Genomic DNA, 18,155 nt, shown 5'->3' with positions numbered 1-18,155 from the left:
ACTGAAATTGAAGGTAACTATGAAAAAAACCTAGGAGTTTATGTTGACTCAGAAATGTCTTCATCTAGGCAATGTGGGGAAGCTATAAAAAAGGCCAACAAGATGCTTGGATATATTGTGAGAAGTGTTGAATTTAAATCAAGGGAAGTAATGTTAAAACTTTACAATGCATTAGTAAGATCTCACCTACAATATTGTGTTCAGTTCTGGTCACCTCGTTACAAAAAGGATATTGCTGCTCTAGAAAGAGTGCAAAGAAGAGCAACCAGAATTATCCCAGGTTTAAAAGGCATGTCGTATGCAGACAGGATAAAATAATTGAATCTATTCAGTCTTGAACAAAGAAGACTACGCGGCGATCTGATTCAAACATTCAAAATCCTAAAAGGTATAGACAATGTCGACCCAGGGGACTTTTTTGACCTGAAAAAAAGAAACAAGGGCCAGGGGTCACAAATGGAGATTAGATAAAGGGGCATTCAGAACAGAAAATAGGAGGCACTTTTTTACACAGAGAATTGTGAGGGTCTGGAACCAACTCCCCAGTAATGATGTTGAAGCTGACACCCTGGGATCCTTCAAGAAGCTGCTTGATGAGATTCTGGGATCAATAAGCTACTAACAACCAAACGAGCAAGATGGGCTGAATGGTCTCCTCTCGTTTGTAAACTTTCTTGTGTTCTTATAGCTGGCCAAAGCCGCCGTGCACCCCTTAAAAATTGCCCCGCCAGGAAATGAGCTCCTGAGGAGACTGAATCAATCTTAATATGACAAGCCGAAATGGCTGCCAAATAGACCTTTAAAGTAGAGGGGGATTTCCCCTTATCAAATAGGTCCTGTAAAAATTGCAGTATAACTGCTATGGGACAGGTTGCCTGATCTTTTCTAAGCACAGCGGGAGCATGGCTAGTGGAGGAAGAGCATATAGCAGCTGCCTCAGCCACTGGTGCGCCAAGGCATCTATTGCCAGGGGGTCCCCTGCTCCCATTATTGAGAACCAGAGGGGACAATTAATCCAAATTTTGGGTGGCAAACAGGTCCACCTGTGCTCTCCCGAACCATTGCCAAATGAAGACCACCACTTCTAGGTGAAGCCTCCATTCCGAGGCACTGGGGACTGTCCTTGATTTGCCCAATTTATCTCCCCAGGAAGATGTACTGCCCGCAGTGAGAGGAGGTAACGGTGCGCCCAAAGCAGCAGCCTGCGGCAACCTGGTGGTTTATGTATGCCACCACAGTAGTGTTGCCCATCCGGACAAACACATAACTCCCCTGAACCTCCTGTAAAAAAATCTGCAAGGCTAGAAACACGGCCTGCAGTTCTAGAATATTTATATGGAGACTCTGCCATGGGGGTCTCCATACTCCTTGCGCTCCCCTGCCATTCCACACAGCGCCCCAACCGAGGCTGGATGCATCTGTGGTTATAACCTTCCTCCTTGTAACGCTACCCAGCGCTACCACTAAGTGTTGGTGAGCTGGCTGTGTCCACCAGGATAGAGCCTGCAGACAGTGCTGAGATACTGTCAGCAGACAGCCACAGTTCAATGCAGGCTGAAAAACCCTGCTGTTGAACCAGCCTGCTGTTGTAGAAGACCCAAATGAAGGGTCTGGGAAGCTGTTGCCATCAAGCCCGGGAGCCTCTGAAACGTCACTACTGTACTGTGAGTTTGTTGTTGGGCTTAAAAAGCTTCAAACAAGCTGCTATTTTCTGCACTCTGTTCTCTGACAGAGTGGACAACATGGTCTTGGAATCCAGACACACTCCTAACCTAACCGAAGCAGGTGGTCTGTGACGAGTTTCGTGTGAGCCCTTGCCTGCACTGGAGATTGAGCACAAATGAGCCAATCGTCCAGGTAATTGAGCACTTTGATGTCTCAATGGGGCCAGAACAGCTTCTATGCACTTTGAAAAGGCACGGGGGGCTGAGAGAGGCTGAACGGTAATACATGAAACTCATAAGCTATCCCCTGTAAAGCAAACCTGAGATACTTCCTGTGCCCTGCTGATTTTCTTATGGGGATGTGGAAATAGGCGTCTTTTAAATCCACCGCAGTGAACCAATCGCCTGGCCTTATTGACTGCAACAGCTGCTGCATGGTTAACATTTTGAGCCTCCGTCGACTCAGATATGGAGTGAGATCAAGGATTGGTCTGAGGCCACCATCCCGTTTGGGCACCAGGAAGTACCTGGAGTAAAAACCTTCTTCTAAGTGAAGAGGTGAACTGTGCAAATAGTCTGTTTCTGCAGCAGGGCTGTCACCTCCTGAGACAACACTAATGCGTCTCTTGGATCCGTGACTAACGTGTCTGAATTGCCTGTGGCAGCAAATTGCTAAGGCTGCTGCTTTGTCTGAGGCTCATTGAAGTTCCCCCTTTGTGTAGTCATGGGTCGGTTGTGAAACCCCCCTCTGGCTTCAGCAGGTGTCAGCTGTGCCGGTCCTTGAGGCTGCTGGTTTCCAGTTTTGTGCCTGTCTACGTAATTGAGGCGGCCTCTTTGACATCAGGCGCACCAGTTCCTTAGTAGACTCACGCGCCTAATGAGAGCGCTGCAGCATGTCATCTACTGCAGGACCAAAAGTGTGTCCTGGAGTTATGGGAGCATCCAGCAATGGTGCCTTATCACCATCCACTATGCGCGCCTGAGACAGCCAGAGCTGACGTCTTGCAGCTACTAGCGCAGCCAGGTTCCTACCCACGGCCTGCCTGTTGAATTTAGATATACAGAGCAGGTTTTTATTCACCAGCTGCAGTTCTTTGAGCTACTGTGGTGTGGGTCTGTCACTGTGAAAGAGACTTTAATAAACAGCTTTGGTAAGCCACCAAGATGCTGTTATAATTTCCCAGCCGTGCAGCAAAGGCACCAGCTGAATAAGCCTTTTTAAGCATGATCTCCGAAACCCGGCACTGTTTATTCAGGCAGGTAGCGTCCTTGTTTAAAAACACTAACTTAGAGGCTTGCACCAATGATGCGATAGCGGCATCTACTCATGGAAAATCAGCCAAGCCAAGTTTATCTGCCTCATGCAGGCTGTACAGCGCTCCCAAGAAACTGAAGCAGCAGGCGCTGTAGCTGGGTGACCCCAGGATGAATGCCTCTCAAAGAGGAAATCCGGGTGTACCGGAAGAGACACTTGAGAGAGAGCGGGACCATCCTCAAAAATGTAGTGTTTCCGCTTGTCATCTACAGGCCATGGAACATTCAAAATGTCCGCGGCCCTCTTAATCAGTGGCAAAAGCTCTGCTGATAGTGACACCTGCGCTACTGGTTTTGCGCTACCCGAGTGACCTTCCTCAGAGGGGAACTCCCGATCGACTGCCTCATCAGGCTCAGTGATAGACAGCAGATCCTCTTGCCGCCATTCTGCGTGTACTACTCCTTGTAACTGTAATGGCACAGAGGGAGCAGGTGTAACAGTGCATTCGCGCAACAGCTCAGCTAACATGTTTCCCTGTTGGGAGACCGCCTCCCAGAGCTTATCCAGCTGCTTAGAGCTGTCTAATCTATGAGACTGTGGCAATGTGCCCCACCCCTGTGTGCATTTGTGTGTTATATGTTGTATGTTACGTGTGTTAATGTTAGTGTATAGATGTGGCTGCATGGGATATAAATGGGTGTGTGCAGCACGAGTTATTTAAAATGTATAATTGTATTTAGGCACGGGACTTTGCGTGCGTTTAAAGTATTTAATATGTGAGCACGAGGTTGCACATAATTAATTCACGTGCTGGGATTCAAGTGAATAATTAATTAGTAATTGAATCCCGGCACAACAGTATATATAGATGCACATTTCATTCACTCTGGGTTGTGTGTTCAGGGCAAAAGAACGGGAGAGAGTGAGGAGAGTAAAGAATAATCAATTGCTACGTCGTGCTGGAGGACCAGCATGGTACTTGTTTGTTTAGTGTTTGTCCCTGTGTGTTAGTGTCTGTTCGTTTTGTTTGTCTGTTTATTTTGGCTAAAGTGCCGTGTCCTGTGTTTTGTTAAAACCTTTTTATTTATAATAAACCGGCGCAAGCAAGCGTCTTCATCATTTCATTTCATCTGTCCTGTGTGTTATTCATTTCCTGGATCTGACGACACCAGCCGTGTGACAGAGACCTATGGCTCTTTTTTCTCCTCTTAGGCGAGGGAGCCGGAGGAGGGGAGGGGGAAGGAGAAGATGAGGAGGACCGTGAAGCTGGTCTCCTACGTGTTCTCCTACTTTCCTTAGGCATAGAGCTGTCATGAGAGGATATAGCTCTCTTTTGAGCTGAAGAGGGAGGGGAACCTTGTCCAGGTGGAACGGACAGTGATCGCTCTACAGAGCTTCGCGACACTCATTTCTCTAATGTACGAGTAGCTATGGTTGGCAAGTACCTCCTTAGCATGCTCCGGACCCAGACAGGCAGGGCATCTGCCATGCCTGTCCTCCGTGGGGAGACTTTTCTTGCATATGTCGCACAAATGAAACCCCGGCATAATGGCATAATGTAACTGCAGTGGTGTGCAATGCAAACGACCTTGAACTGTAATTGCTATCAGTATAGCCTGTATTACTAGTATCAACGTATCGAATGCTTAACATCTGTACTATCTTCTATAGTGCACAATTATTTATTTATTTATTTTTCAGTGCAGTACAATATGGTGGGTAATACACAGTATGGTACAAACAGTACGGTATAGTGCTAATAATATTATAATGCCCAATGTACGCTATATACAGATATACAGTACAGTATATAGCTCACAGTACCATTGGTACGATACGGTACGGAAACCTTGTTCACTAGGAAGCAATATGCTGGGATGCCCACCTGTATAGCTTCTGGCTTAACACAACACAGCCCTAAGACTGGAGGAAGCCTGTACACTACCGTTACCTAAGAAGCAATATGCAGGGATGCCCACATGTATAGCTTCTGGCTTAACACAACACAGTCCTAAGACTGGAGGAAGCCTGCTGTCATCATGACAGCCCTCGCAATGCTACTGCAAGCCAGAGCGGCAATGAAACACTGCGAGAAGGACTGAAAGCAAATCAGAGCTGAGCCCAGCAACTGCTAGTGAATCGGAAGGGTAACCTCGTTCGTTGTACAAAAGTACCAGCGGGAACGGTAGCAAGTCTGGGACCTACAGTTACCACAGGAGCTATATAGGGATGCCCAGCTATAACGTTTTTTGGCTAACCAACAGATCGAAACCTAAGGAAAGCCTACTGCTAGAGCCCTAACAGTCTTCACACTAAATCTGCAAGCAGATCTTAATGTGGTTGGTACAGAGACACTGGGAAAAGCAGATTGACCCAGCGCGCGTCACTATTCAAGACAGCAGCCACGTTTCTGTAAAAAATAAATAAATAAATAAATGAAAATACAACAGAGAAAACAATTTCTTCTCACACAAAACAGTAATCAATCAATTACCGATATTTTAATATATTTTTTATAATGCTTCAACCGAAGCTAGCAGCTTACGAGAGAGCACCAGTAGCCGACTTAAGGCGTTCGATCCCGGGGAAGGGGCAGCGGAGCACAGGGCCGCTGAAAGACTAACGAACAACCACGGCTGAGTGCACAATACGTGAAGTAATTTTTACTAAAACACGTAAAAACAACAATTTGCAATGATAAACACAAGCGAACAATAATAATACAATCACATGTAACACTATGTGTCACTTATCTGTCCATAGATCTCTCTCTCAGACCGGTGAAAGGAAAAATGATGACGTTTTGAGTGCCAACAGTCTCTTTTATGCCCTTGGGGGCAGGGTGCGACTGTGTCACTGGCACTACGTGCAGCTTTGGAATATCTATTCAGGTTAGACAGTATCAAAAAATTAATACCCATGAGGTAATGGTTACATTTCATACTCGAAAGGGAACCATGGTTACCAACATTCTAATTCAAATAACATTTGGTCACAGTGAAGCTATACCTTTCGCCCTGGATAAGGGCGTCTGCTAAGAAATAAATAATAAATAATAATAATAATACCTTGTAAAGCTAAAGTTCCTACACAAATTTAAAAAATGTCTCAAGTAAACCGTAGAAAACGCAGCATATAAAGTGTATTACAGACTTTTGTAGCATAAATTTACAAGAAAAAAATAATATGCACAGTATAAAACATTAGATAGCTGAACAGAACTTTTTTTTTTTTTTTAATATAAATTTAGTCGTTGCCAATTATTTTTATTATTGTATCCCAATTTTAGAATTATTATTTTTTAAGCTCAGCTCACCGCTACCACCCCTGCGCTGACTCGGGAGGGCGAAGACGAACACACACTGTCCTCTGAAGCGTGTGCCGTCAGCTGACCGCTTTTTTTCACACTGCGGACTCACCATGCAGCCACCCAAGAGCTACAGCGTCGGAGGACAACGCAGCTCTCGGGCAGCTTACAGGCAAGCCCGCAGGCGCCCGGCCAGAATACAGGGGTCGCTGGTGTGCGGTGAGCTGAGGACACCCTGGCCGACCTAACCCTCCCTCCCACCGGGCAGCGCTCAGCCCTGAACAGAACTAACTTGTACTTATTATTCGGACTTTGAACTCTGCCCCTCTCCTGCTTAAGCACAGCTGGAGTCACTGGAGGCAAGGCAGACTGGCCCGCTTTGACCTGCCGCAGAGTCGTCGGCCCTTGATCAGGGTATTGTGCACAATACTCATTAAGCGTTTTCCTCATGCGCCCCATTTTCAAATCAAACTAGTATCTGTCACCGTATATACCTATAATAGCAAAAGCTTACCTACACCTTAACCCGCTAATTTCAGAGTAGGCTCTTTTGAATGACAGGTGCTGTAGCTGGCAAATGAAAGTGCACAGTCGGTCTTGATGATATTTTAAACGGATGAGAAGAATGCTCTGCTTCAGCCACGAGATCTGTCAGAACAAGATGAAATAACTGACGGTGAAACTACACTAGCCTATTAAGGGACCACTGAGATGACTGACAGCTACCCCTAGTCATTCAGAGTGGAACGGAGATGGGACAGACAGCAAGTATAAAAACTACACAGACTAGAGGTGATTTCTAAATTATTATTTTTGGTAAGAAAAAAATAGCAAGTGATTTTACCGAAGTTTATCCTATATTAATTTATTAGTCGAACTCATATTTTTGGGGAATTCGACGTTTAACAAGCTTTACAGATTAAAATCGAAAAGTAGCAAGCCTATATATATGTAACAAATTCATGCACTTGCCCGTCACACGCGATTTCCGACTCCAGTTTTCTGATACAAAGCCCGTCTCTTCAATGTTACAATGTACTTGTTTAACTGTCACAGTCCACGTTTTGTTTTGTTTTTCTGGCATCGCAAATCAGTCTGTCTTTATTATTATGCAGTTACACAGCGCTTCCTCCAAAAATAAAGCGAATGAGACAAGTCACAGTAATATCAAAATTAGGCCCAGCGGCCAAATGTTCAGACACAAGTGCTGGGTGTCTGGGAGCCCGGAGCAAGGGCCCTGACCCATCAGCACCGAGTCAGGACGTAGGGGTGGTGGATGACTCTTTGCCTCCTCTTTCGGTGCTGGGCACTCCAGTAGTGGCAATCCTGGTAGCGGCAATGCTGGCAGCAGCGCAGGGCACTCCAGCAGCAATGCTGGCAGCGGTGTGGGGCACTCCGGCAGTGGCAACGCTTGAATGGCGAGGCCGGCAGCGGCAAAGCTGGTAGTTGCGACCCTGGCAGTGGTGCAGGGCATTCCGGTAGTGGCATTGCTGGCAGTAGCAACGCTGGCAGCATTGCAGGGTACCACAGTAGTGGCAACGCCAGCAGTGGCAATGCTGGCAACAATGTTGGCCCCTCCTGACGTGCAGCTGGCAGCGGTGGCAATGTAGGCCTCCTTGAAGGGGGGGTCTGCCCATGGGCACTCCTTGTACACGTGTCCCCACATTCCTCAGAGTGTTCTCCTGCAGAGTCTCTAGGGGTGCTATCCCACTTCTTGACACCACGTATGGTAAGGACAGCGTCACTGGCAAGGCGTGTTACTCCCAGGAAGCAGGCCCAGAGACATAAGCTGCAGTTCAAGCACTAGTGCGATATGTTTGTTTACAAAAACTAGACAAACAAAACAAATAACAAACAAATGAACAGGCACAAGGTCCAAAATAAAAGGTTTAAACAAAAACATCAAAACGACTGTATATACGCCCTTCAGTCCCAACAAAGCACAGCATAGCACACATCAAAACACCAACACTCACCTTTACCAACATTAACTCTAATATTAACACCTGTGATTACCCTTCATATACACCTGTGACTGGAGCCTAATTAATCATCAATTGTTAAATTTATGGCCCGAGCCACATTCCCACATGTGTTTCTGGCAGGGAGGAATTTAACCCCCCTCCCTGCCAACCCAGTATTCCACACACACACACCACACATTACACTGGCAGGGCTTTTACCGTGTCACACATACACACTGCAACCTACACACTGCACAATGCACACTGCTACACTAACACATTGCAACACTAACCCACTGCACCCTACACACTGCAATGAGCACTGCACACTACACAATGCTACACTAACACATTGCACCCTACACACTCTACAGTACACCATATACACTGCACCCTACACCCTACACACTGCACTCTACACAATGTATTTGATTTTTCTTTTTGTTTTTGTGTTTCAGTTTGCTAACCTCGGACGTAGCTTGAACGCACTGGATCCTGACAAGGGTAAGAAAATTCTGTTCAATGTTGTCTGCAAGTAAGCGGGGAGGGGAGGGAGGGAGGTTTTCTGTATTGAACTCCTGAAAATACAGCCCTAAGGAAGAAGAAGAAGAGACCCTGTACACCTGACATATTAACTATTAGAGCTGTATTAAGGAAAGCTGGGTGGTGAAGAGCTGTACTCACACTGCCTGCGTTTGTGTTTCAGAAGAAGAGGAGGAGGAGGAGGAGGAGAGTGACGAGGAGAGCCAGCAGGAGATCTCCCTGCACTCCAGTGAGGTGCCAGGGCTGAGCGTGGAGCAGCTAGGGGAGCCACCAAGCAAGCTGGCACGCACTGACACCAGAGCCATTTACACACAGGCAGCACAAATCAACTGAGAGATGCCCGAGCTATCGACACACAGGCAGCGCCCAGCAACTGAGAGACAACAGAGCCATCGACACACAGGCAGCGTCCAGCAACTGAGAGACACCAGAGCCATCAACACACAGGCAGCGTCCAGCAACTGAGAGACACCAGAGCCATCAACACACAGGCAGTGCAAATCAACTGAGAGACACCAGAGCCATCGACACACAGGCAGCTCCCAGCACCTGAGAGACACCAGAACCATCGACACACAGGCAGCTCCCAGCACCTGAGAGACACCAGAACCATCGACACACAGGCAGCACCCAGCACCTGAGAGACACCGGAGCCATCGACACACAGGCAGGGAAAATCAACTGAGAGACACCAGAGCCATCGACACACAGGCAGCGTCCAGCAACTGAGAGACACCAGAGCCATCAACACACAGGCAGGCATTTTTGGAGTAGCGTGTGTCAGTGTGGAAGTGTCTGTCTGTGTGGGATTGAAATCTCAAGAGCCCAGTTCGTGTTGGATTTGTCAAGATCTTTACTCTAAAGTGCAGTTTGCACAATTTATCATTTTAATTTGTTATGCAATGTAGTGTCCCCCTAATAACACCTTTCCAACAGCTACTAACAGGGCTGTCCCTTATAAAAGTTTACCATAGTAAAAGCCTAGCACAGTGTAATAGAGCACAGTGAAAGCATGGTAAAGCACAGAGGTATGGTAAAGCGTATTATAAAACATGGCAAATCAGAGTAAACTATGGTAAATGCAGAGTATAACCATGGGAAAAACATGGGGTGGGGGCGCTGTTAAAGTACTGTGCTATAAGTGTTAAACTTTTATAAGGGTGTGAGCAAAATCCTATGTGAGCACATGTTGGTTTGTCTTATTTGTTGGGCAAACACCATGCTAGATTGTTTTTCATTAAAAAAAACAAAACTCATAATAATAATAATCATAGTTCAAATAAACGGTGCACTCTGTGTACAGACATTAGTAAATCTGACTAAATTTCAGATTGAAACACAACACACCACACCACTCAGCTGCACACCATTCATTTACTCTCCCAAAAGTAGGTTAAAATGAACAACAAACCCAAACCTTCACTGGAAAGGGGATGAGGAATGGTCTCTCTCCAGATCTCGATTTTGTTTGCAACTGGTTCACAGTCTGCTTTTCCATGATCTTTCCACAAGAGGGAGCCACCCGGTTCTCTGTAGAACTTGCCTGGAAGGAAATGTGTTTTAGTGTGCAAGTTTAAGCCATGTTAGTACAGTATTCTGCCTTCAAAGCTTCTGTGACTGCCAATTCCCTTTTCAAATTGCCTGTGAAATTATGTTCTTATGTTCTTATTTGTCATTGAATTTAATATGATTCTTGCAGGATTCCTTGCAGCACTGTTTAGTGTCTAATAGGTACAGATGAATCTAAAACATGTGAGGCTTAATGCAAGGGTATTACGGATTAATACATTTATAAACAAACAAATAAAATAAGAAATGTAGCTGCAATGTTGGTAATATATAGTAATATATATTTACAGTAAGTAAATAAACAAAGTTTCATATATATATATATATCTATATCTATCACACACCCCAGAGTGTCAGTTTAGCATAACAGTGTGTTAGTCTAGACTGGGTGATATCAATGTGTCAGTCTGTGTCTAAACAACATACTCTTTTGTTCTTTGTTTTACTGTGTGAATCAATGAAGCGTAGCCTTTGGGAAGGAGTGATTTACCTTTTAATGTGTGTTTACTGTTCTATATACTGTATATGTGTGTGTATGTGATAAATATGTGTGAGTTCAATAGCTCCTGTATGTCTTTTCCATTTCATGCTGACCCCTACACCCCATAAAATAAAAGGGGGTTAGAATGCTGTGGGTTATTATTTCATTGCTGATTGTCCAAGACTGTAGGTTTGTTTGTGCAGCTTAAAACATTTCTTAACAGAGCTCTCCTAAGAGTTTACCACGGTTAATGTGCATGGTAATTTTGCAGTTTTTCCCCCATGCTTTTCCCATGGTTATACTATGCATTTATCATAGTGTATCATGGTTTGCCTTATTTTTGTAATATGCTTTATTACACTTTGCTGTGCTTTTAGTGCAGTAAACTTTTATAAGGCTAACTTTCGAAACTGGGTTATGAACCATTAACTGGAAATAATAGCACCTCTGCATGGTGATGTTAATTGACTGCCTTTCACTTGTCAATGAGTCTTGTTTTTAAAATATGTTTTGTTTAGGTGTATTTGCACCGTGCCTGTTGGAGTAACATTTCAGCACGTTCACTCCCCACAGCAGCTGTGTTTGAACTATTTATACATGACTGGAAACATTTAGTGTGCTTGTTTATTCAGATGAAAAGTACTTTTTTTTAAATGGGTTTAGGCATGTAAATGCTTGGCCTTTTTCTTTGTTTTTTTTCTTGCCTATTCTTTACAGATCTAATGTCCAGCTGCCAGCACAGCTCTATTTATCCTAACCTTAGTTAAAATGAGCGCTGTGCCTGCGATAAGGAAAGTAAAAAATATAATGTAAAAAATATAATTTAAAAAAAGGAATCTCAGATGCTTTGAGCACTGCCAATTTGTCTTTGATGATGATGATTATTATTATTGTTATTATTATTATTCTTTTACCATCAACACCCAGACACAAAAAAATAATACATGCTATTTTTTGTAACAGCTATTCCACATTGTGTTATCTTGTGAAAATCAACCTCACCTTTCCAAGTCTCGCTCCTTGAAACACAACAGAACAGAATCCATAAAACAAGTGAGGTGTGTCTCACCGTCTCTCCTAATTCATTTAATGTTTAAAGCAGGGTTGGATTTTAAAGTAATAGCCATACTGTAATCAGCTGAAGTTACACTGCATAGGTCTAAATGATGTGGCCTGTTGATGTTTTAAAAGTTGAAATATTTTGTTTTCCAAAAGTGGTCTGCTGGGTTTGTAAATCACAGAGGTCAATACCATGCTTTTTTATGTCGGCACAGGACTCTATAAAGCTGAGTACAATTAATAACTGCTCCTACCTGCAATTCCTCAGACTCTCTCGTCTTCTTTCCAGTCCCATCACAGTTGTAACTGGTTTGTTAATTTTAGATATTCTAGTTTTTGGAAAGGGGATAATAACAAAACAATGTAACGAAATATGTGAGTTTTATTTGTTATTTTATGTTTGTATGTATGAATGTATGTAAGTAATTAGTAACCTATACAAATAGACTGTGTTAATATTGTTGTGGGGGAAATTGATTATCTTTAACCATCATGGCCTTACTCTTCACACTTATTGGTGTTCTCAGTTCTGTGTTATAAAGAATATATATATATATATATATATATATATATATATATATATATGTATGTATATGTATATATATATATATAGGAGAACACCATTGTTGCTGATGATAATAAGTTGTTCATTTTGTATAAATTCTTATTCTCTGGTTTGATTGCTTGTTTGTTTTGTTTTTATTTCTTGGTGTGACTATTCTGTGCAGCAGTAAAAGCGTAATGAGAGATTAACGAGCGAGTGGGTGATTAATTAAGTCATTGAGTGAGTGGTACTGCTGCCAACTGAGGGTATTTTCATTCCATTTTGCAGGAAAGAATGATGCTAGACGGTTTGCCCATTTTTGGCCTGTTTTAAAAACGCAGCAGGTTTTTTTTTTTTTAACATAAAGAAACCCTGGTTCATACCTGTCAAGTCTCCCATTTTCAAGACCAATCTCCCAGTCAGAAAAAATCTCCCGCCCTGGACCCGTTTAATCTAGGAATCTCCTGGTGTGTGTGTGTGTGTGTGCGTGTGTGTGCGTGTGCGTGCGTGTGTGTACTGTGTCGTCTTTCTTTTTTTTTCCTACTTTAGATTGCTTCCCTCACACGCCTTCTGTGGCCAGTCTATTCCCTACCTGCTTTTTAACTAGTGCGACATGTTGCGAGTGTGATTGAGACCCGGATTTGAGTATGAATGATGCATTTTGCTACAGCGTCAGACACAAATGTCCAAAATAGCGAAGCGTTGTGTGTCTCCAGTTCGCAGAGCGAAGAAGGTGAAATATGCTTCTAGATTTAATAAAGATTGGACAAATGAGTTTAAGTGCATTCACAGAAGTGACAAGGCCATTCTTCTTCATTTGTATTCTGTGCAAAATGACCTCAGAGTTGTGCAGCAGGTAGAAAGTAGAGCGTGACATGAAGACTGCAGTCTCGCGGGACCCACGGGATTCCCGCGGTACGAGCAAAAAATTGTGTTAAATTTTGCAGGACGGGATGGTAGGAGTGAAGCTCATGGGAAGGGTCAGGACCGGGAAATAAAACCTCTCAGGACGGGCAAACAACGGGATTGAAGCTTCCGGGAAAGGAAAGGAACGAGACTACTCTGCAACCAGCAGACAGGAAGAGTCGACTACCAGTGCCTGAACGATGTGACGGACCAGGGACTCATTGATATGGGGGAGGGGGTATGAGTCCTTCTCCGTCACATCGTTCAGGCACTGGTAGTCGACGCAGAAGCGCCACTTGCCGTCCTTGGGGACCATGACCACTGGGGACGTCCAGGAGCTGTCCGAGGGCTTAGTGATGCCGGCTTCCCTCATTTCTTGGAGAACCTGTTCTGTAGTCTGCTGACGTGCCAGTGGTTGTCAGTGGGGGCACAGCTTAATGGGTGATCCTCGCCTGTCTCGATCTGGTGTTGGACCAGGTGTGTCCGGCCCACTTCCTCCGAAATGGTGGCAAAGCTGGAACGGTACACGACTAACAGCTCCCACAGCTGGGCCTGTTGCTCCGGGCAAAGCCTCTCGCAGTTCTGACGCCAGACTGTGGTGACCGTGGCAACAACAGAGTCCTCTGCAGGGGCTGGCAAGGCCCAGTTTTTCGCTCTTTAAAGTCATAAGCCTATGACATGGAACTTGACTGTTACCGTAAACATACAACATAATATTAACAGGTCTCACTTGAACATATAATCATGTTAATTTTACCAAATTATGTTTAATCGCGCTACAATTAATCGAATAATACCCAGAAATACACAGGGGGCGATCTCCATTTCCTGGTGTGGGGCCAGGAGACAGACCAAAGGTTCATGCATCTGCCAGAATGGATGACAGCGAAAGTGAAAGTGAGAGTAGCCTAAGTTTTTACCAGTTTTAGACACGTCTTATGAATGTGAATTATGTAGTGATGGCTCTGATGTAGAGAGAGAAAACAGGGATTGTCTCCTGTATCAATTCAAGCCGTATGCCTCCGAATCAGAAGGTTCAAACTCGGAGAGAGACTCCGACACCAACGCGGACGGACCAGAGGGTCAGCAGATGTCCGGAGAATCAGTGTCTTGACAACACGGAATGGTTAATAAAAACCCTTACATTTACATTTAACATAGATTGATACTTAAAATATTTCATATTACCCATAATTGTATAGTTATGTCAGTCATTTAGTTAATAATATTGATACATGAATTATTGATACTAGCAGAATAACTAAACGCTGTGGATTGCAGCTGGCATGTCTTTAACATCTCTCTGTATGTACATATGTGCAGTATATTAAGGATGTGCACATTTTCAGTTTTTATCATTATTACCCCTAATCATAATGCAGAGATGTCAAAGGCTACGATTTGGCCGTAGCAGCTACTGTTTATTGGAGGTACTGCTTCGGCGCTACGTTGAAGGGGTATGTATAATACTACGATTTTTAATAAATAAATACATGATGGATACTCCCTGAACATTTATGAAATATTATTTCAATAACATGTTTTTTTTTGTTTGTTTGTTTCTTTTTGAATGAATTAATGGTTCATAATACTGTATTTGGTGCGGAGCCCCCAGGCAAAGGGCTGTCAGGAACAGGGGCAGAAAGGGAGGGATTTTCAGGGCAGGGTTAATCAGGAGGGGGCAGGAGGGAACTGTCGGGTCTCCTCCCAGGTAGGGAGCTAGCCGATCCCGGTACAGGGTTACCTTGCGGCCTCTAGGTGGCAGCTGCACTCAGTACATTACTGGCATAACAGCCCCTCTTCCTCCTGGGGCTCCAGACCAGCTCTCTGGTGTTACAGTTCGGTGGGTGTGCGCAGCTCACACCCTATCATGAGCAGGACTGGAGTGCAGGCAGTTGAGTCCTGCACAGCGGAACGACAGGCCAGCAGCACCAGAGGCAGGTGGGTGTCCCAGTCCCTTTGGTGGTTGGCTGTGGTCACAGCCAGTTTACAGTTAAACCGTTCCACCAATCCGTTGCTCTGTGGGTGGAGTGGGGTTGTCCTGATCCCCAGGCGCCGGCACATTTCTGCAAAGACCCGGGACTCGAAGTTGCACCCCTGGTCTGAATGCAGCTCCTGCTGGATCCCAAACCAGCTGAAGAACCCCTCCAGCAGTGCTTCAAGCGACCGTCTTCGCCTCCTGGTCTGGCAAAGCGTACCCCTCCGGCCACTTGGTGAAATAGTCGAGGACCCAGGATATCCATGGCAACCCTCTCCATGTGCCCACCGACCTGGTATTGCTGAAGGGGGGCATGCAACCAGCCCGGGAGTCCTTTCCAGGCAGTGCAGGTGTCACAGCGTGTACAGTGGTCCTCCACGTCCTGTCTGCACTGTCCCCAGAAGAAGGCCTGGCGGAGCTGCTGCAGCGTTACCCCGAAGTGTCTTGTGCCTGGGCATCCATGCTGGGAGTTGAGCACCTCCCGGCGCAATGCTTGAGGGACCACCACCTGCCACTTCGCCTCCCCTGTCGCTTGCTCCTTCCATTGCCGCTGGAGGACTCCATCCCTCAGGGCCAGTCCAGACCACAGCCCTCGGGTGGCAGTCGAGTGCAGAGCTACTTCTTTACGCAGACCTGGGTCGTCCTCCTGTTACCTCCTCCATTCGACGCTCTCCACCTGTACCACCATTACTCCTCCCCTCTCCCCCTTCCTCTCTACGGGTGATGCAGTATCGGCATTCTGCCTTGCTGAGCAACCGACTGTAGTACGCCACTACATGCTCCCCTTGGGACAAGACAGCACCGATGCCCTCGTCGCTCGCATCTGTGTCCAGCAGGAAGGGAGAGTGGGGGTCCGGTAGAGCCAGCACTGGAGACTGGCACAGGGTGCCCTTCAGACAACTGAACGCCTCCTGGCGCTCAGTGGTCCATACAAAGGGCTCCGCTTTCCGCAGGAGGCTGTGCAGGGGTGTAGTGATGGTAGTAAAGCCCTGCACAAACCTCCTATAATAAGAGGCAAGCCCCAGGAAGCCACTGAATTGGCGTGGGTTGACAGGTGTGGGCCAGTCATGATCTTGCTGGCCTCTGTGCTGATGCTCTCCTCTCCGACCCGGTGCCCCAGGCAGGTGACCTCCCTGCACATCAGCTGGAATTTTTCTGGGTGCAGCTTGAGCCCCGCTGCCATCACTCGCCGGAGCACCTCTTGCAGGTAAGCCAGGGCGCCTGCAAGGTCCTCCCATGGACCAGCAGGTCGTCCAGGTAAACCAGGCATCATGCTGGGGGCACCCTGGCCAACACTTTCTCCATTAGCCGTTCAAACATTGCAGGGGCGTTTCAAAGTCCAAACAGCATCACCGTAAACTACTATAGTCCTCGGCCGGTGGAGAAGGCAGTCTTGGGTCGTGCAGAGGGGGACAAAGCTACCTGCTGGTAGCCGCTTCGGAGATCGAGAGAGGAGAACCACTTTGATCCGGACACCAGATCCAGGGACTCATTGATATGGGGGAGGGGGTATGAGTCCTTCTCCGTCACATCGTTCAGGCACTGGTAGTCGACGCAGAAGCGCCACTTGCCGTCCTTGGGGACCATGACCACTGGGGACGTCCAGGAGCTGTCCGAGGGCTCAGTGATGCCGGCTTCCCTCATTTCTTGGAGAACCTGTTCTGTAGTCTGCTGACGTGCCAGTGGTTGTCAGTGGGGGCACAGCTTAATGGGCGATCCTCGCCTGTCTCGATCTGGTGTTGGACCAGGTGTGTCCGGCCCACTTCCTCCGAAGTGGTGGCAAAGCTGGAACGGTACTCGACTAACAGCTCCCACAGCTGGGCCTGTTGCTCCGGGCAAAGCCTCTCGCAGTTCTGACGCCAGACTGTGGTGACCGTGGCAACAACAGAGTCCTCTGAAGGGGCTGGCAAGGCCCAGTTGAGAGAGCTCAATGACGTTGTAGCTAGAAGGCAGCGAGAGGGGGGAGGGGGTCCATTTCTCTAAGCTCGCCTGCGCTGGGAGAGGGACGAGTTCACCAATTCCAGCGGCTCCATCCCGGTGTTATGTTGTTCCAGGGCAAGGGGACCGATGGTCACAGGCTGTAAGCCTTGGTGCCAGTGGGCAGCTGCCTTTTTCAGCAGCGGCTGTTGAGTGCACAGGGGTGTACTGAGGGTTGTGGTGGTGCAGACTGAAGTCCCCTATGGCATTGTCCCTGGCGACGCTGGTAGCCTGGTACATGGTGGAGCCCAGGTGAGGGCTGAGGTCCCCCATCTGGCTGCAGGGCCTGAAGCTGTCAAACAAAGAGGTCCCATCTCCAGCTCAACGGTCTCAGGGGGAAGGCTGGCCCCCTTGGGTTGGCTAAGGCCGAGGCCGGGCCCCCTGTATGTGCAATGTCCCGGTCCTGAGGTCTAGTTGCCTGACAATGTAGTGCAGGAAGTCCAGGCCCAGTATGCAGGAGTCCTGTACAGCTGCTACCCAGACAGGGTTGTGTACTGTCCGTCCAGCTACTTCAATAGCAAGGTTGCCCTTCCCTTGCATTGGCGCTAGCTCTCCTGTCACAGTGCGTAACTGTACGGTGGTGGGTTCCAGTCGGACCCCGACGGGGAGCACACAGGACATTAGTACACGGAACCCCCTCGACTCGGACAGGGACGTGGCAGTGGTCCTCACAACCTCTATAGCTAGATTGTTCTGGCTGCGATCCGCAGTTTCCGGGGTGATCGCTGCCCTGACAAGGGCAATTAGCTCTGCATGCCAGAGGGGGTCGATGGTGCTGTACTGGGCTTCCTCTTCGCTGCTTTGGACCATGCAGGCTCTGGGTGGTGTGTGGTTGGGCCGCCACTTCTGCTGACTCTGCGCCCCCCCCAGAGGTTCGGTCATGCTCCACCTCTTCAAGCACAGTCAGG

General features: G+C 46.8%; 1 protein-coding gene across 10 annotated transcripts in view; it reads left to right on the top strand.

Annotated features, from left to right (window-relative positions):
• LOC117402130 (MHC class II regulatory factor RFX1-like) overlaps window positions 1-12,593 on the top strand; it is a 159,970-nt gene extending 147,377 nt beyond the window's left edge. For 8 of the 10 annotated variants that reach the window (XM_059007276.1, XM_059007277.1, XM_059007278.1 and 5 more), the window contains 2 exons: window positions 8,649-8,694; window positions 8,897-12,593. In XM_059007276.1, coding sequence (XP_058863259.1) covers window positions 8,649-8,694; window positions 8,897-9,066 — 216 coding nt within the window. In that variant the 3' untranslated portion in view covers window positions 9,067-12,593. The remainder of the gene's footprint in view (window positions 1-8,648; window positions 8,695-8,896) is intronic. The other 2 variants (XM_059007274.1, XM_059007281.1) reach the window with 2 other exon arrangements.
• Window positions 12,594-18,155: the final 5,562 nt, after the last annotated feature.

The sequence above is a fragment of the Acipenser ruthenus genome, chromosome 34 (genome assembly GCF_902713425.1).
Source record: "Acipenser ruthenus chromosome 34, fAciRut3.2 maternal haplotype, whole genome shotgun sequence".
NCBI classification, from domain to species: domain Eukaryota; kingdom Metazoa; phylum Chordata; class Actinopteri; order Acipenseriformes; family Acipenseridae; genus Acipenser; species Acipenser ruthenus.
The sequence above is the reverse complement of the archived record's forward strand: the minus strand, read 5'-3'. Positions and strand labels throughout refer to the sequence as shown.